The sequence below is a fragment of the Mastigoproctus giganteus genome, chromosome 10 (genome assembly GCF_048544385.1).
Source record: "Mastigoproctus giganteus isolate SK-2022 chromosome 10, ASM4854438v1, whole genome shotgun sequence".
Classification (NCBI taxonomy): Eukaryota; Metazoa; Arthropoda; class Arachnida; order Uropygi; family Thelyphonidae; genus Mastigoproctus; species Mastigoproctus giganteus.
The window spans coordinates 133,110,916-133,130,523 of record NC_143584.1 but is presented as its reverse complement, the minus strand read 5'-3'; the positions used below and the strand labels follow the sequence as shown (position 1 = coordinate 133,130,523).

Sequence of the window (19,608 nt, the reverse complement as noted above, 5' to 3'; positions counted from 1 at the left end):
CCAGAAAATCCATCAAATAATTTCATAGCATATGTAAGCATGTTTTGCCAGTAATCTTGTCAAAGAAATAAGGACCAATTATTTGACCATCCCGTATTCCAGCCCACACCATAACCTGGGGATCGTTTTGCATGTTAGTCGCTTCCATTCAATTAGGATTACTTTCTGGACCAGTAATGAAAATTGTGTCTATTGACATTACCATTGAGGCAAAATACTGTTTTGTTACTGAAGAAGATTAATATATCTCTGTTTTGCAACATCTACTCAAAAACTCTTGTTGATTTGTGTCATCACCATGCAAATTCTGAATGAGTTTCACTTTATATGGGTGAAAAGGATTTTTTCAAAAAGAATGCACACTATTGAACTTGGTTTAACCCCTGGTTCTTGATTTAACTTTCTCATTGATTTTTTTTTTTTTTTGGGCTGTTTGCAAGCTGCACCAATACCATCACTGATGTATCTTCATCAGTTACACTTTTTGGTCTCCCACTTTGAGGATGATCAGCAACACTTTCAGTTTCTTTAAAATGGCTTATTAGTTGTCCAACAGTTGATTGATCAATTGGATGCCAGTGAGGATTCTGCCTGTTAAATTCTTTGGCAGTGGAACAGTGTGTAGTACCTGTTACCCTTACATAAACATTAAGGTGGAAACACACTATTGTCACATCTCGGGACTCTCATCATGTCACTGCTTAGTGTAAACTGTGAAGTCGGTCATAGAAGAAGCATCACTGTAACATAAGGTGACCAGATTAAAAATTTGACCTCAGGGTACTTGTGCTTAAGTTTGGGGTATTCATTTCTTGTTTTGGGGTACTCGCATTATATCTTAAAAAAAAAAAAAAAAAAAAATTCACGATTCAGGTCCGTTGGGGTGCGTTAATAACAAATATTTTATTTTTATATTTTGTTGATTTTTACAAGTTCGTGGAATGCAAAATTAGTCAGTTTTAATAAAACTAACTGAATTATAGCCTGTGCTTTAATTTGTTTAATTCAGAAAATTTTATTGCAAGAGTTATAAACACTAAAGGAAAATTTATAAATATTAACATCAAATGTTTTACATAATTGTTTGAAATACATATTCAATAAATCTGATTTATCTTATCAAAAATAAAATATTTACCTAGAAATACTTTTCATTTGAGCAAATTTTCCTTAAGTTTTTCATTTTTTAGTACATTTGAATAAAATTCTTTGCATGATATATTGTGATTGGTTTTCACCAACAGTTCTCCTTCATCATTCTAAATTTAGGTCTAATTTATTTCTATCCTGTTTCCATGCATTAAACATTAAGCTAAATACTCGCTTGCTCATTGCACTTGAGTGAGGCAAAGCAAAAACAAAATTAATAATTTTTTCTGATCTACTTCATATGCATTTAAAATTTTTTATGCAAATATCTGTGGTATTTTTGAGATCTTTTGTCTCAGTATTTCTATGGAATGATTTCAACAGAACATATTCTTCATATAGCAAATCGATATTGATATTGGGAATTTTAAATAAAAGAGAGTTTGTTACCTGAGCCTTAAAACATTACAATGAAATAAAAAAGAAGTTAAGTAGAATGTAAAAGCGTACAAAGTAAGCATAATATAAATATTCTACCCTTTTTGTAAATAGGATAGAATGACATTTTTTGAGTCTTTAAGGGTGCATTTCAACAACAACTTTATCATCAATTAATTCTTTCTTCCTGAATAATCATCTAAACAGGGTGTTTTATGATTTCTGCTTTTTTCAACTACCTCATTTCAAATTTTTAAAAAAGGGGTATCTTGGAAATTTATTATAATTCCAAAAAAGGGGTATTATACACCGAAATGGGGTATGTCTGGCAACCCTTCTGTAACGTTGTATATGTGTTATTCTCTGAGGAATGCTGAAGCGAAATGAATTGCCACAGTTCCTCTTCTTCAGATTTTGAAGAAGATTTAGAAAATGCATGTGCTTTTCTTATAGCCAAGAAAACAAAAGAGATTATGCAATGGATACATGACATAAACATGGAAGATAATAGAAAAAGGCGAATTCCATCATTTACTTCAGGACTTGGAAGAAGATGAAAGTGGTTTTAAGATGTACTTACAGATGAATAAAGAAGAATTTAATTTCTTATATATTCTAATTAAGGATGACTTTCAAGGACAAAATACGCAGTTTAGAAATTCCATGAGCACTAAGGAAAAATTAGTTGTATGTTTAAAGGAAAGTTGAAATACTGCAAGTTTAATTTTGAATAAGGATTTATTCTGTCAAAATACCAAACAAAAATTTTTAATGAAATTTAATAACAACAAAAAACTACTTCTCAACCCTAAAAATTGAACTTATAAGAAATTGTTATGAGTTGTACAAATTGAAATGATTGACTTGTTCGTCCTCTAAATATGTTAATTGTAAAACAGCTTCTCTATTTTCCTCCTTTGACCATTTTTGAGTGTCCCCGTGACTGGACATTTGCAGTGAGTATGCCGAGTAGCTGGTCGAAGTAGAGGGTGCTTTTGTGCTCGCAAAACAGCATTATTTTCTTATAATTTAATTTTCTATTAGTATTTCCTCCATTTTCCTCTTGTCACGGCTAATGAAATTTCTGTTTGAACAGAAAAATCTGAGCTCCTGACAAGACCGAACAATGTTGTTCGGTCTTGAAGCCCAACGTGTTTATCTTATGAATACAGCATTGCGTCTTCGAGCAATAAACTAAATGGGAAATATAGCTCCCCCACATTTGACGTTAGACATGTATACAAGTGAAGTCTCGTGAAGTGGTAGTAGTGTGTTTCTGCCCTTACTCTCACTATGTCATCCTTAGATAATTTTTCAGCCATTTTTTAGCTATGAACCAAAAAAGAAATATTAATTTGTAGTATTTATAATAATGCACAACTTTTGAATCACAATATATATCATATTCAATTTTTTTTTTTTTGTCTTAAAGACTAGGCCACAATTTCCTTTTAAATTGGGCCAGGTCCTAGGCCCAATAGGCTGCACTTACATTTTGCATTTTTAAACTAGAGTATGTAGATAAAAAAAATAATTAAATAAAAGCAGTTCCCATTTGCAGTTTTGCTCATAAAAACGAGCCCAACCATCTCAATTAAATGTAAGTTAAATTTGTAAATTACCGTTGTTGCATAAACTTAAATGATAAGATCATATGGGGTTCGGTGTGGGATATCTGCATTCTGCACTGTCCACATGCCAAAAGTTAGTATTGCTTTAAATTAAACAATTAAGTTTGGTAGTGATGTATTATCTACCTGCACACATGCATGCATTCACAATTGTTTTGTAAAGTATATAAAAAACAATGATTGTGGGGAAAATTGCTTTGTTTCATAGTTTAGAAACTGTAACTCAGAAGACTAGTGACAAGAACACCTGCTAATTATGCAGCTTCTAGCAAGGAGTTTTCAATAAATTATTGTTATTTTATTTATTTATTTTTTTGATTTTTCCCAGGCTTTCAGTGATGCTGGCATTCTGTGGAAATTCGGGAAACACCTCTTTGAAGGGTTTAGAAAAGTGAATTTTTCCAAAAAACAAAATGAATTTTTAGAAAAATGAATAGCTATATATGTTATATAAGTATACACTTGAATAAACTAAATATATATAATTAAGTATATAAATAGGATTTATTGAAATTTATATCAGTTACAAGCTCAATATCTGCACTAGATTGTTTGCAGGTAACATTATATCTTACTGAATCCTATCTCCAGATCAAATGGGGCTATGGGAAAGGAGGGATCATTTAACAAAAATGGTAGCTAATAGCATAATTTTACATACTGAGCATAAATATACAGGTAGCCCTCGTTTTGCGCTGGTCCGATTTTCACCGATTCGCAATAGCGGTGATCACTGACCACAATGGCATTTTTATTTATATATTTATTTTTGCTTTTTTTTTTTTTTTTTTTGCAATTTTTTTATAAATTGAAAGTTTAAATTCGTCAGACAAAATTTATTGGCATCATACTGTGCTATGTATCGTGCACTATTCACGTGATTTAGGACAATCTGAGCCAATCAGCAATTAGCACATCCGTATTAGAGACGAGAAGGGAAGGATTCCTGCCCTCAAAATAGCCACTAGTGGATGCGGGGGTAAAGGTCAATGTGGTGAAGCTTTCAGTTGGGTGTTGTTTACACTATTTACACGTGTCGGAAATTTATTACGCTAGCATTTTTTTATAATTGTGCTATTAATAAATTAAATAATAATAGTGATAGTCGTGTGCAATTTTTGCCATCGTGTTATAAGGTTTTTAATTTAATAGAATAAAGAGACACCATGTTTGGTAAAAGTAGTTCATTGAATCCTAGTGTAATATTCGGAGGATGGAATCTGGTGAAAATCACTATAATGTGTGTAGGGCTATGAATATGCCTCCATCCACTATTACTACAACTATGAAGAATGCTATTAAAAAAATTAAACAATCGATGCAAAGTGGTAGGTAAAATTTTTGGTGCCCAGAACCTAATCCTATGATTTCTGATTGACTGCATTATATAAAGGGTTCCATTTGCGCCAGTCCCCCCAAGAACCTAACGTACCGCAACGTAAATTGAGGGCTACCTGTATTTATATTATTTACATAATTACATAATTTTTATGATTCAAGTTAACTTTATTATTCCCACATACAGTATTTCCATATTTTCCAAAAGCAGAAAAATAATTTCAGATAAGAATAATGGAAATTTTATGCTGTATTAATTGCTGACTAACACAGTGGTGCATTAAGTATAGTTAAGTTACAACATGTTACTACTGAGTACTAAAGTGCTCTCCCTCCCCTTTACACACAAATAGACTTATACAATGTGAACAACACATTTATAGTTGGGAAAATATGGAGCAACTGAATGGATGAGAAATAAATTACAACATGTTGCTATCAGGTACTAAATTCCACTCCCCAACACAAACACACACAAATAGACATACAATGTGGACAAAAATGTGTTTATATGGAAAAGTATGGAGCAACTGAATGGATGAGAAGTTAATTAAAAGAGAAAGAAAAACCAAGAAACAGTACATACTTCAAGAATCTTCTTTTGCCAAAGGCCCCTTCGACTGCTAGTTTATCTACATCCTCTGCTCTGAATTCTTTCTGTAGATTAGTTCTGTAAGAAGAGTGCATAGCAGAGGATGCCAGCCGTATGAAACAAGAGATGTGGGCATTGGTCTGAGGCTAAATAGAGAGATTAGTTCTGAACCAATAGGCAAGGATATGAAAGTTTTGAACAAGGTTACAAAGGATTAAGAGATTAAAATGGAATAGGGATACAGCAAGCTCTGGTGTGATGTTATCCCTACTTTGGTTTAGTCTCTTAATCCCTTGGTCAGGGCTTCTGTACCCTCATTTCTGTTGGTTCAGAACTAATCTCTGGTTAGTTGTGAACCAACTTGGAGTTTTGAACTAATTTGGAGCTCTGCAGCTCATTCTTTGATGCTAATACAGCAATTTTCCAGGATTAATGCCTCAATTTGTGTGTCACTCTTCTGTTACAGCAGTTGCTGGGCATCCTGGGATTTCTTCATCATTCACTGAGGTATAAGCACTGATATTGCACATTAGTATAACCTGGGCACTCTTCTCCACAAACGAAATAACCATTTCTTCATGAATTGTTTTGGGCGTATTTCTTAGCAGAAAGATGAACTGACTCACTATCTGCATTTCACTTTATTCATTGTGACACTTCACTTCATTCAGTGCTGCAAAGAAAAAAAAAAAGAGTAGTCAGATCGCAACCAAAATAATTCCCCCTTTCTATCACAACTACTACTGGGTGAATACAAATCTTTTTTTGAAATCCCCACCCCGAAGTATTTAATAATAGTATTTGGTAGTACAGTGGATTCCAGTTATTTGGGCCACCGGTTAATCGGGGCAGCTGTTTATTTGGGGCAAATCTTAAAAAACAAAATCCAGTGAAGAAAATAGCCAGGATTTACTTCACTTAATTGGGACAACTTGCCATTTAATTGGGGCAGGAGACCGCAGCACTGGAGATTACTGTACGATTGCTTCCGACCGTACCATGTGGTTCGGTTGGTTTTATGGAAGTCACAACCATAAAACAATAAAAACAATTAGCAGTCACCTGTTTATTGGGCTTTTCTGTTAGTGCAATCTATCATTAACGGATTGTAAACTCAATCTTATTGAATTTGTGATAATACCGACAGCTGGAATTCTGTGGGTTATTATGGTGAAATGTGTTTACACTTCCATGGAATCTTCAATCATATAAAAAAATTAATTTTCAGAATGTTCTCTTCATTTCTATTTTTAAAGCTTCGTGACTTGTTACTCCGTTCTCACTTGCACGTATCATGTTACTTGCAATTTGTGTGTGCCGTGTTCTTTGTTATTGATTGCTTATCTTTTTACTGTTTTAAATTTTAATCCCTACCCACAAATGTCAGTGAACAGAAATGTCAACTAGTTCGTATGTACATATTACAGTACGTATTAATTATTCCAAATATCACATATATTCTTCTGATTTTCATGTATCATTTTATTTTTTAATTGGTATGGTAATATTGTGTAAATTTGTGCTTAATATATCTTTCTTTTCTTTTAGCCTGTGGATAATATTCCTCCTATTTTTGCTAATTATTGTTTATTTTTTGTTTATTCTATTGTTTAATAGAATTAAAATTCAATTCACAAACGTGATCACAATGACCGGCACTTACGACACATCATATAGTGAACGGTACTTTACTATGGTGAGTCCATCGTAACGCAATTTGATTGTACAGTGAACCAATTGTAAAGCAGGAGTCCATTGCATTTTTAACTATTTACGTGAAACTTTGAATAATTGGGGCAGCCGCTTAATCAGTCCAAAATGTCCCGATGTGTCCCAAATAACCGGAATCGACTGTATATTCGAGTGTTTAACTAGTAGTAATTTATCTTATTTAATTGTTTTTCATCTTATTTAATTGTTTTTCATCATTTAAATAGTGTTTTTTTTTTTCATTGTATCTAATTAGTGGTATTTTAATTAGTTAGTCAGTAAAAGTGACCGAGTATAATGCCAGTTGGCACTTTTAAATGCAATATGTACTCAGCAGCAATTACAAACTCCTTTTTTTCTTGCCTATTGCTGCAAATGTGGAGTTCTTTGGTCTTAGCTTAAGAAGTATTATTTTCTCTGATACATACTCGTAGGATTTTGGATTCCAATCCCAGTTTGCTGTTATTAACTCTTTTAATGATAAAATTTATCTGTATTAATTTTTGGATGCTAATTTCAGATAAAAAAAATTGGCCTAACCAACAAAGTGTTAATGTATTGTAATTAGTAAAACTGTTATTGGGACAACAAAAACGGATTTGCATGAGATGTCTGGAACATCTTTTAGTTCTTTGCAGCGAAAATGTTGCTAGTAGTGGAGAAATGTCCATATGTGAATGGATTAATGATGATAATATTAGTTTTTAACATTATTTTAGTTTTTAGTATTACTTTAGTTTTGAATATTGGATTAAGCATTGGCAAACATGTTGCTACTAAATTGCATCTTTACACTCACACCTAGAATTAATCAGCACCATATAGAATTAATCTGCCTGTAATTTATTTAATATGCATTCATCTAAAAATTATAATTAATATCACATTTCATGTGCAGGTAATGATTAATTGTATACAACAGCAATAGTGCCACATCTAAAATAGATTAGATTAAATTATTTTCTAAAGTACGCTTGTACTAAAATCATTTTGTGTGTGTGTGTGTGTAAATATATATATTATATGTATATTGTAATAAATATATCAGATAAAAATAACTCTTTGGTATTATATTTTATATATATATATATATATATATATATACAGTCCATTCCGGTTATTTGGGACACATCGGGACTAGTGCATTTTGGCCCGATTAAGCGGCTGCCCTAATTATCCGAAGTTTCACATAAATAGTTAAAAATACAATGCACCCCCCCCCTTTACAATTCGTTCACTGTACGATCAAATCACGTTACGACGAATTCAACATAGTAAAGTACCGTTCACTATACGATGTGCAGTAAGCGCCGGTCATTGTGATCACGTTTGTGAATTGAATTTTAATTCTATTAAACAGCAATTGTAATTAGCGAAAATAGGAGGAATATTATCCACAGGCTATAAAAGCAAAAATATATTAAGCACAAATTTACCTTTATTACCTTACCAATTAAAAAAAAATAAATGATACGTGAAAATCGGAAGAATATACGTGATAATCGGAATAATTAATACAAACTGTAACATGTACACACGAACTAGTTGACATTTCTGTTCACTGATTTGTGGTGGGGGTTAAAATTTAAAACAGTAAAAAGATAAGCAATCAATAACAAAGAACATGGCACACACACAAATTGCAAGTAACACGATACGTGCAAGTGAGAACGGAGTAACAAGTTACAAAGCTTTAAAAATAGGAATGAAGAGAAGATTCTGAAAATTCATTTTCTTATATGATTGACGATTTCATGGAATTGTAAAAACATTTCACCATAATAACCTAAAGAATTCCAGCTGTCAGTATTATCGCATATTCAATAAGATCGAGTTTACTGTCCATGTATGATAGATTTCACTAACAGAAAAGCCCAATAAACAGGTGACTGCTAATTCTTTTTATTGTTTTATGGTCGTGACCTCCAGAATTTCGACCGAACCACGTGGTACTGTCAGAGACAATCGTAGGGTAATCTCCAGTGCTGGGGTCTCCTGCCTCAATTAAATGGCATGCTGTCCCAATTAAGCGAAGTAAACCCTGGCTATTTTCTTGATTGGTTTCTGTTTTTTTAAGATTTGCCCCAAATAAACGGCTGCCCCGATTAACCGGTGGCCCAAATAACTAGAATCCACTGTATATATGTATACAGTGGTGTTCAAGGAAAGTGCATCACCTAGGAATTACACATTTCTGACTCTTTTTCATGATGGCATGTTACATTAATGACTAGCATCACAAATAGAAATATAAACAAAATATATTTATTAATAGTTAAGGCAAAGTTAAGTAATATTTGACAGGTGCTCTCAGAATATTCCAAAATGAGCATTTCCAACCATTGTACAACTGTTTTGGTAACACAAGACAATTATGGCTGAAATGTTATCAGAAGCCCTCAATTTGCTTCAGTTTATATCATTTTAAATGGAAAACAAAATGAAAAGTTCACCAGGTGCAAACTAATATTTAGTTGAATCACCTCTGATCTTGATGACAGCAGCACACCGAGTCATTGACAAGATAAATTTCTGAAGATAATGAACTGATAGTTCGTGGTTCCAAACACGAATTATGGCTTTCTGAAGTTCACGAAGGGTCTTTGGTTTCTTTCTGGCAACTGCAGATTCCACACAATGCCAACAGTTCTCAATAGGATTCGGGTCCGAGCTGTTTCCTGGCCAGCTAAGAGTTGTAATGGATCATTCTACCAACCATTTTTTCACCTGTAACGAATGTAAACACATTGCTGCTGAAATGAAGCTAAAGTAACTACAGAAGTGCCTACTTACACTTTTCGCCCAATAACAAGGAGCAGAGTCGTCCTGAAAGATGCAGTTACTTGGCAGGTTGAAATTGTCTCTAATGGCTGGCAGAAATTTGCTTTCCAGTATAGCCAGGTATCCATTGGCATTTATGGAACCTTTTAGAAACTACAGGTGACCTACTCCGTGATACTAAATGCACCCCCATGTAATTTGGCTGGTAGGGAAATTCACTGTAGACACCATACAGTCTGGATAGTATTCTTCACCATGTCTACGGCGAATCGTTTGTCTCCCATCAGAACCATGCAAGTTGAATTTCTTCCCATCTGAGAAAATAACTGACTTCCACTGCTTGGAGGTCCATTTAATATACTCCTTGCACCAAATTAATTGGGCCTTTTTCATTTTTGTGTGAGGTGGGGCTTCTTCTTAGGATGACGGGCTACGAGTCCATTTTTGAAGAGGCATCTTCTGACTGTTACTTCACTTGCTACAACTCCTGTATGTTCTTTCCATTCTCTTTTCAGCTCAGATGAAGAAGCTTTACTGTTTTTAAGGCATAAGTGCTTCAAAACACAGTTCTGTTTTGGTGTAGAGACTCGTTTGCATCCAGTTCCTTTTTTCCTATCAGCAGAACCAGTATTCTTGAGTTTGGAAAGAAATCTACTCACTGTTGAATGATTACAAGATGCTCTATAAGAAATATGATGGGAAGAACATCCTTCCTCATGTAAAGCAACAATAGCACTCTTTCTTTGTGGCATCCAACTGCACATAAATCTCCATCCTGACACAAGCAAGGAATGACTGCAACTCTTGCAGAGCATGCTTATATAGCTGAAAGTAACAGATGATGAATATTACATCATCACCTACTCATGTCAATCTTATCTGATGCAATCTGTAAGTAATATTGCCATATACTTACATTATTCGGATGATAATTACAATTTGAAGGGAGGACTGATGCACTTTCCTTGAACATGTGTGTGTGTGTGTGTAAATGGGTTTTCAATGTAAGTCTTTACATTGAAAAAAAGTTGAGTCGCACAGAAAAGAGGTAAACAGTAGATGAAATGGTTTCGGTGAAAGCAAGATTAATAAATTAGGTATGATAGATGCACCTAAAAGTGCAAAGCAGCATTAAAGGTTGCAAGATTATATGTAATTTGTATTAATATTAAATTAAGTAAGTATAAATGGATGTGAAAGTTACACAAGGTGCCAGTAACTATAAGGGTGAGGAAAGTAGATTAGTGAAAGGTGAAAGAATGTCAATATCCTAGAGGTTATGATGATTTAAGTAAATTATGGGCTGAATTGCCAAGCCAATATAAAGTTGGGGATAACTGTAAAGTAAAATTAGTACAACAAAATATTAATAAAAGGCAAATAAAAATAAAATGAAAATGGTAGACCTGTTATCAGATATGGGGGGGAAACAATTTTAGTAAAAGGTCTAATAGGTAATGCAAAATATGCTTGATCTGATGTCAGCAGAAATAAATATTGATATATGATGAAGTATTTCATCAGGGGACTACACTTGACCATGTATCATGAACTGCATTTGTATACTTGTCCATAGTAGTAGAAGAAAAGTGAAAGGCCAAAAAGGAATGAATGAAATTAGCACTTTTTAATACAGTATGGACAAGGTAGGCCCAATGCAGTGTAATTTATTTAGGTAAAAATTAATTTAGGTAAAAATAAGCATTGAGTTGGGATAAAAATGGTTAATATCAATATGTTTAATATAAATACAGTAGAGTCCGAAATATCTGAGTTCCAAGGTTCTGTGTTATCCGAGCTAGTTCTTAGCTCAATTTTTACATAATGGCTAAGTGATGCCTTAAAGAGTTGTTTGTGTTCGTATGTATGATGCGTAAGACTGTGATGAGTACAGACTGTGCTGTGCTGATTCACAGAATTTTGGTGACTCATCTCCCTCCGCACCCCTCCACCCACTCGCCACGAAACTTCAACAGTTTTATCTGTAGGGTTTAGTTTGACATCTTGTTCAGGTGATTTCGCTTGTGACTAAAAAAAAAATTTAATTTTCTGTTTATACTTCGGCATGACAACCAGGTCAGTAGACTTTACAATAAATCGTCAAGACTTTGAAAGATTTTTTTTTTCTAAAGCCTGATGCTGTAATCACAATGATTCATGTATAGTACATGGAGATGCATCATCAGGCTAAGGTAAAGCCTGATGATGCATGAAACACAGACTAAGGTAAAGATGGCCGGCACGAGAAGCATGGAAAATTTCGGCAAAGTTTAGCTGTGAAAGTACCGGGTTTTTCCGTTAAGAAGCTCATAGGCTTGTATTTGGTTTTTGCATTTTTAAGGTTCTCATGTTGTCCCTAAATAGAAGCCCATGGGCTTCTTAACCGAAACAGGTTAATTTTGAAATAATATTTATTTGATTAATGAAAGGCTATTTTTATTTTAAATAATATTTATTTGATTAATGAAAGGTTATTTTTATTTTAAATATTGCAACAATAGAACAGTATGAAATTAAAAATTATTCTTTAATATCTTAAAAAAATATAAACATATAAGACGAATAATAATTGCAAGAAGAGAATTATTTATATTAGTAATTTTCATTCAGAACCTGTTGTATCAGAGCAATCCGAGTTAGTAGTGGAAGAATTATTGTTTTCGTCTTCATCCAATTCCATTAATTCTTCATCACTTCCATCACTAGCAGCCAGATCATCAGATTCAATTTCAAGTCCATGATTGTTTTCAAGGATAATTTGCAATTTTTGATTTAATATATTGATCGCTGGTACTTCTTGTCCCATTTGCAGCAACGCCGCAACATTCAAATGCTTTTTGAATTGATTTTGATTGGATTGTATTACAGGCAGAAATAACCATTTCAACAATCTTTTGGTAAGATGGTCTTTTTCTGTATCCTTTTGGAGTAAATTCAGCAGTTTCTTCTCTTACCCAATTATCCCATTCTTTTCTCATAGCAGCTTTGAAACTGGAATTTATGGCAATATCTAGGGGCTGTGTGTAGTGCGTTGGCTTTCCTGGAATTATTACTGCCTTTGAGCCATAATTTTTAAAAAGATATTTTAAAATTTCTTCTTTCTTATGAGTTCCATAAGAATCCCAAATAATTACTGATGGAGTGTTACTAAAATAAGATCCTCTCTTGCAGAAAACAGTATCCATCCACGTCTTCAGTAGATTTGTGTCCATTGATCCGCTTTTGTTTACAGCAACAACTGCTTTACCACTGGGGATTGTTACTTTGGGAATTTTCTTTAAGCCACGAAAAATAATCATAGGTGGGAGTATGCGTCCATCCAATGATATTGTCAAACAGACAGTGTATCAATTTTTTTTCTGAACCCTGTATCTGCACCATCAACATTTTTTCTCCCAACAAAGTGAAGAGTGCAATCTCTTGCCATGTCAAAGTAACATGGAGTAACATGTCAAAGTAAATCCATATTAAAAACACGATCACTTGTCATTCCTGTTGTAGTGTTATTTACTTGAATTAAGTATTGCTTTAATTGTTCCTGCGTTTCCTTTGGATCGCGATTATCCAGTTGTCCATGATGAGTTATTCTACATGATCTAATCCGATGTCTCCTGGTCCATCCAAATAAGAACTTGTTGCTTACTTTAAAAGCAGGTGGTATTTTAAGACCAAATTCTGGTGAGAAAATATAGTTTCGCAATGTGTTATAGGTAACTGATCGGTGGTTATTTCGTTCCTTTTTGAAAATTCAAATAGTTTTTTCTCAATTTTGGGATAAAATGCCTTCCTTCCTGCCGCCCTCAAGACGTTTATGTTTACATTTTTTAACCAGCTTCAATAATTCTGCTTCTTGTTGCAACCAACGGCAAAGATTTTTCCTGTCAATGCCTGTTTGTTGCGATATCGAATTTTGATTTTCCCCTGCTTTTAAACGTGTCACAAACTGTAGTTTTTCCTGGATAGTATACGATTTTCGTTTACTAGACTTTTTATTTTCCATTTTTAGGGCTAAATATTCTGACAACGAGTAAAGACGTGCAATTCACATTTATTGCAATGACATTTCAGGCATGCGCAGAGTGCCGATATATGGTATGTTACGAGAAAGCGCGTTATTACAGTCAGTCCTCATATAACACGTGTATACACTACACGAATTCGATCATACATTATAAATAGGGGAACGATATCTTATATAACACGAACCGAATTCGCTTATGAATGAAGAAGAAGATTCTGAAAATGTATTTGTTTTTTTTATCAGTGAAGGGGAACATATTTCATCATAATAACGTAAAAACCAACACAATTCCAGCTATCGGTTTAATCGTAAATGCAATTAGATCGAGTTTACTACCAGTTTATAACAGATTCCACTAGCGGAAACGCAACTGTAAATTATTTTTATTGTTTTATGGTAGTAACCCCTAGAAATGTGAGGTGTTAATAGGGTATCTCTGCCTTTACGGTGTTGTTTATTCAGTTGCTACACGCGCGCAGCTTTGTTTATGTGTATCAAGCGTGTTTCCTCGTTTTGTAATTGTGCTTTATTCCCTAAAAATGAGTAAAATACTTAAAAGGTGTGAAAAGGAAATGTCCTGGTGAAGACACTGCAGATTCAGAGAGAAAAAGAAAAGCAATATCAATAAACAGAGGTGGACTGGGTAAAAATTTCTTACCCGGGAAAATTTATAGTGGCCTCATACTATGGTTTATGGCCAAAATCCCTCCGGCTCACCGGGGTTTCCCCGGTAAGGCTTATGGCCACTGCCTCTGTTGATAGACATGTATAGTATCTTATGTATCTGTTGATAGAGAAAAAATAAGAAACTGTGAAACGCTTTGAGCGAAATGAAAGACCATGTGATATTGCACGTGCTACAGACCTAAATGAGGCAACGCCGAGAATTACAAAGAATGCAGAGAAAATAAAAACAACTTTCATAGCAGGAACAACTCAAAGTGTAATTAAAATCCATTAGATTAAGACACAAAGAATTGGAAGAGATGGAACAGCTCATCTGTTTGGATAGAAAATCAAACAAAAAACAAGTTTGCTTACGATAGAAGCAAAAGCATTAGCAATATTTTATTACGTAATAGTCGTAGTAAAATACGTAAGTATTTTATTACGACTATTACGTAATAAATAATCTTGGGTGGTCGGCACCTAACCTTATTTTTTCCATAGGGCCTGTTGTTTATATTGCACCATTTTGCATTGCATGAGGGTTTCTAGGAACACAGTTATCGTGCTATACGAGGACTGACTGTATTTGTCCCCAATAAAAGCCCATGGGCTTCTATTTGGAAAACAAAATCCTAATAGAGGCCCAGATGGGCCTATATTTGGGTGGGCCTCTTAACGGAAAAACCCGGTACAGTATACTGTACTTTGCTGTGCCGCACTTGTAGTGTTAAACAGATGGTGGATGTTATCGGTCTGTAGTAGAAGTCGAAAATGATATATTGATTGACAGGTAGGCGTGACAAATGGTGTACTGATTGGTGCATGAACAGAACAGAACAGAACAGATGATAATATCAGTTTAGTCATTGGTTGGCATTATAATGTGTATTAATTAATAAAGAACAGTGCATAATTAGTTTCGGAATAAATGGCATAAAGATAATATTAGCGATGAATCTTTTAAAGTTGGAAGAAATTTGTGGGGAAAAATGAAACATTGCTTTAACTTGCTTGATTTTTTTGATGAAATCTAAATTAATGAGACCGAAACTGTACTGTTTTAAGTGCAATAATTATTTTAAACTAATTGAATAATGAACGGAGTCAAGTGGAAAGTTCTGGCATTGTAAAATGTGTTCGGCACATGCGAGTGTCTTTAAAAATAAAAAAAAAAAAATTACAAAATAAAAATACAGTAATAATAAACAAATTATCCTCTAGTCCACCCATGATTCTATAGAAAAAAAGGTCAGGTAACCCCTCCACTTCAGGAGGGGTGCAAGCTCCCATGGAATTCAATTTCTACTCCTGACCGATAACACCCACCATCTGTTTATTGAGCGAGCAACAATACAAATGCTGTCACGGCAAACTAGTTCCACTGGCAGACCACTCTGAAATTTGCCGTACTTGTCATGTGGGCTTTCTTTACCCTCGCCATAAACATAATTACAGTATGTAATTACCTTCATACATGTACATATTCTTTTTTTTACACTACATATGTATGTACATGTACTTCCTTAATGGCAGGAATGAGGGATATCCTAGAGGGGGAGGGGAACATTGGGAAGGGAAGATCAGTATACGAAAATTTTTCCGTGTTAACAGAGTTCGACCATATCCGAGCTGTTCTTGGTCCCCATTAGCTCTGATAATCGGAACTCTACTTTATATGGAATTTAGTTTAGGATTTAATTTTGTATAGATAAGAAATTAGTGTATTTTAAAAATAAATTTGGAACAAGCAAAGGTATTAAATTGAGGATGGGGAAGGGAAAAGGAGTATTTTAAATAAATAAAGACGAAAAATAGCAATAGAAGTAGGATAGTAGGAACGTTCGTTTCACCTTATGTAATTTTCACATCCATTTATACTTACTATTTAATTTAATATTAATACAAATTATATATATATTAGTTGTTAAGTGAGAAAATACATTATCTCAGTGTATCTCATATGCATTATATAGTTTTATATATTGTATACCAAAGCTTTGTACTGATTTGTTGCATTAGCAGTTATGATTTTTGCCTGTATTCATGCTTGAGCTATTCTGAATGTATAATTTTTCAGCTAATTGTGGTTGGCTATGCATTGCAGCTTATGAAAGTCAATTGTACACCGGTGAAGCTATGGGTAATATCCAGCATATGAGTCCACCTTTGAAGCACTAAAACATCATCTGAAATTTTAAAGTTGACACTGGGTATAAAATTTTGATACAATATATTGATATACAATCTGTATACAATTATGTATACAGTTGCTCCTTGACTTATGACAGAGTTGTGGTTAAGTGACCACATCATAGGTAGGTTGATTCGGTTGTAAGTCGGATGTAAGCTCATTTTTTATGTACGTAATGTACATTTTTTTGTACTTTAATTACTTCCTTTTTTTAAAATTTAATTGTTTGTTTGTTTGTTTATTTATTATATGTACTATTTTTCTGTTATTTTATATTTTAGTGTTATGTTTTATTAGTTTTATATTTCATTAGTTTAGTTTTTACAAATCTGTAAAACAGTTTCTTTACAGCGCATATAATTTCCGAACTGTGATTGTCTAGGAGTGTCAGTGTTGTCTTCACTTCACTTCAGATATTTCATGTTATATGCATTAAATAAGTTGTTACCAGAGGTCTCCCTGGTAAGAATTAATACACTTTGAATTTGTATTTTGCCTTATTGTTGCTAGGGTTTCAAAGCGGAAGGATATTTCTTCAATTTTTTTTCTTCTTTTTTTTTTTTTTTTTTTTTCCCCCTGTAAGTCTGATTTATATACAAAGATAGATGTATTTTTGAATGAAGGATACAAAATTGATCCATAAGGGTGCCCCAAAATTGATGATTTTGGGGCACCCTTATGGACCACTCTCTATATTAATAATGCACACCATTTACTGATATTCATAACATTGCAAAATATTTCAGATTTAGTCAGATATATGTATTGAATATTTTATTGTTTGAAATTTAGGGTGAACAGGAATCAGAACAGGATGCATCATACTATGCATATTCATATTCAAACTGGTTGACATTTGGAACATCTTTGGTTGCAAACATTGTTGAAAATATTCAGGTAAAAGTTTACTATGTGATTTTGAAATATTTTAAACAGTTTTTGTAGCTTCTGGTAGCTTCTTCTGTAATACTTTTTAAAGTGGAAGTTATTCTACTTTAAAAGATCCAGATTTTTATTAATTTTTTTAAATGAAAAAAAAAAAAAAATTTAACATGATATGGATATGCCACTAGGTAGAGAATCCAATTAATAAAATAATTATCACTATAACAAATGTTTGGAAAAATAGAAAAAATACACTGAAAATAGATTCCATTCATAAGAAATGCTGAAAGTCTCTACTGATATCCACCCACACTTGTACATAGCTGAAAATTTGTGAAACCTTTTGCATGACTATTTCAGTTGCTGTGATATCCTGACAAATGAAGTTTCAGACCTACATTATTATTATTTATTATTATTAGCCATATGATGCAAGGAAGCCTGAGGCTTATGCTGCACCAGCCAAAAAAAAAAAAAATTGAGTTACCGAGAGAGAGAGAGAGAGAAGTAGAAGGGAATCACCAAGAAGGAGAAGAATGATGATATCCAGCTCAGGACCCTGGGTATGATGTTTTAAGAATAAAGAAAGGAATTACCTTTATTCTGTCTATAGGACTTCTTATCCAACTCTCCTAGAATGCCGATAAATTACAAATGGTAATTTTAAAACTCAAAATGTGTTCCTTGCCATCACACCCCAGGATTGCAGTCGTAGACCCCAACCCAACCCCAGAAATAGCAAACCACATGTAACCTCTAGTGATGGAAGACATTGTCAGAAAAAGCACAGGTTAAAAATACAAGTTGGAATACGATTAAAATACGATGAAAAATAAAATATAAAATCCAATATATATTTACTCCCTGAAGTGAACCAAAATTTTTCGACATGTGTCGTGCTCACAGGTTGGAATAAAACTGACAAATATTGTGTATGTGTGTTACATTATTAAAAGGAGATTAATCTTTAGTGCGCATGCATTTGAATGACCATGAATCAGATATGAGAAATGGTCAATGGATGCTAATAGAATTACTTTGTACTTTCATCTCTAAAGTTGCGGCAATAAACAACTTAGTATAATTATGCTGAATATTCAAAATTTTAGCTTCATTAAAAATAAACGTGTGAATTTCATTTATCGCATGAAATGCTAGTTCCAAAGCGTTGGCATGCGATGCTCGAACAGATGCTTCATGCTGTTTCACCCTAAGATTTAAAATGCATCTAGTTGATCCAAAGTAAGCAGAGTCACAATCCCTACAAGAAATGTTGTAAACGAGGTCATGTGACTGTTCAGAAGAAGATAATATTGAGTGATTCCTTAATATCGAATGTAATTTGTGTCAGTTTGCTACTATTTTTATTTGTGCCTTGAAAAAAGTTGTTAAATTGTCTGTACCAGTGTTCAGTATACGGAATTGTAATAAAATATTTTTTATTGATCCTGTCATTATGTCTAGTGTTAATTATTTTATCTTTAGCTTCCGATTTAATACTGTTAATAGAGACAAGAGGGTAACCTCTGTTTAGAAACCTTTTAGACAATTCATCTATTTCTGTTTGTACGGCAAGTTGCGTAGTTGAATATTTATACGCATTTAAGAACTGATTCAACTAATGTACAAGTTAGTGCAATTTCACCATTTCAGTACATAGCCATGTCTGCCAGGGGCAGAGGTTGATGATTTAGAGCAAAAGGTGATCTTGTTGTACATGTTGGCACTAATGATATTATGAGTAGGAGACCAGCAGAATTACTTAACAAGTACAGGTCAATGTTGAAAAAAAGCCGTGAGTCAGTGTTGATTGGAAAGTGTGCAATTCTATGCAGAAACGATAGGAGGGAGTATATCAGAGCCTTGTTGATCAATTTGGCTCTGGAGAGATTGTGCAAGACTCAAGAGGTAGATTTTTCTCAGTCTGGTTTGTGCTTATTAACAGGAGAGACTGCTTCTATAGGGATGGGATATACTTAAATAGAAAGGGTGCAAGAATATTTGCTGATGCTATTGAGGCAGCGTTAGGTGGGTTGGAAAACTGCTAGCTTAAGGGAAGGGATACACGAACTAATAGATTAACAGTAGCCGCTGGCACAGGTGAAAGTGATTCTTTCGCTGCTTCTATTCGAATGAGCAGCAGCCTGGAAAACAAGGTGCAGGGGATTCCAGAGACTGCTGGGAGTCATTGCGAAACAAGTAAATACATGGGCTGTGTTAGGGTAGCTAAGAATAGGAACAGGTGCATGTATACTTGTGTGTA

At 33.8% G+C, this 19,608-nt stretch overlaps 1 protein-coding gene across 6 annotated transcripts in view; it reads left to right on the top strand.

The window, feature by feature from the left end:
* Positions 1–19,608, top strand: part of LOC150079291 (intermembrane lipid transfer protein VPS13D-like) — a 1,618,665-nt gene that overhangs the window by 92,478 nt on the left and 1,506,579 nt on the right. For all 6 annotated transcript variants that reach the window (XM_090383928.1, XM_090383929.1, XM_090383926.1 and 3 more), the window contains one exon: positions 17,253–17,357. In XM_090383928.1, coding sequence (XP_090240054.1) covers positions 17,253–17,357 — 105 coding nt within the window. The remainder of the gene's footprint in view (positions 1–17,252; positions 17,358–19,608) is intronic.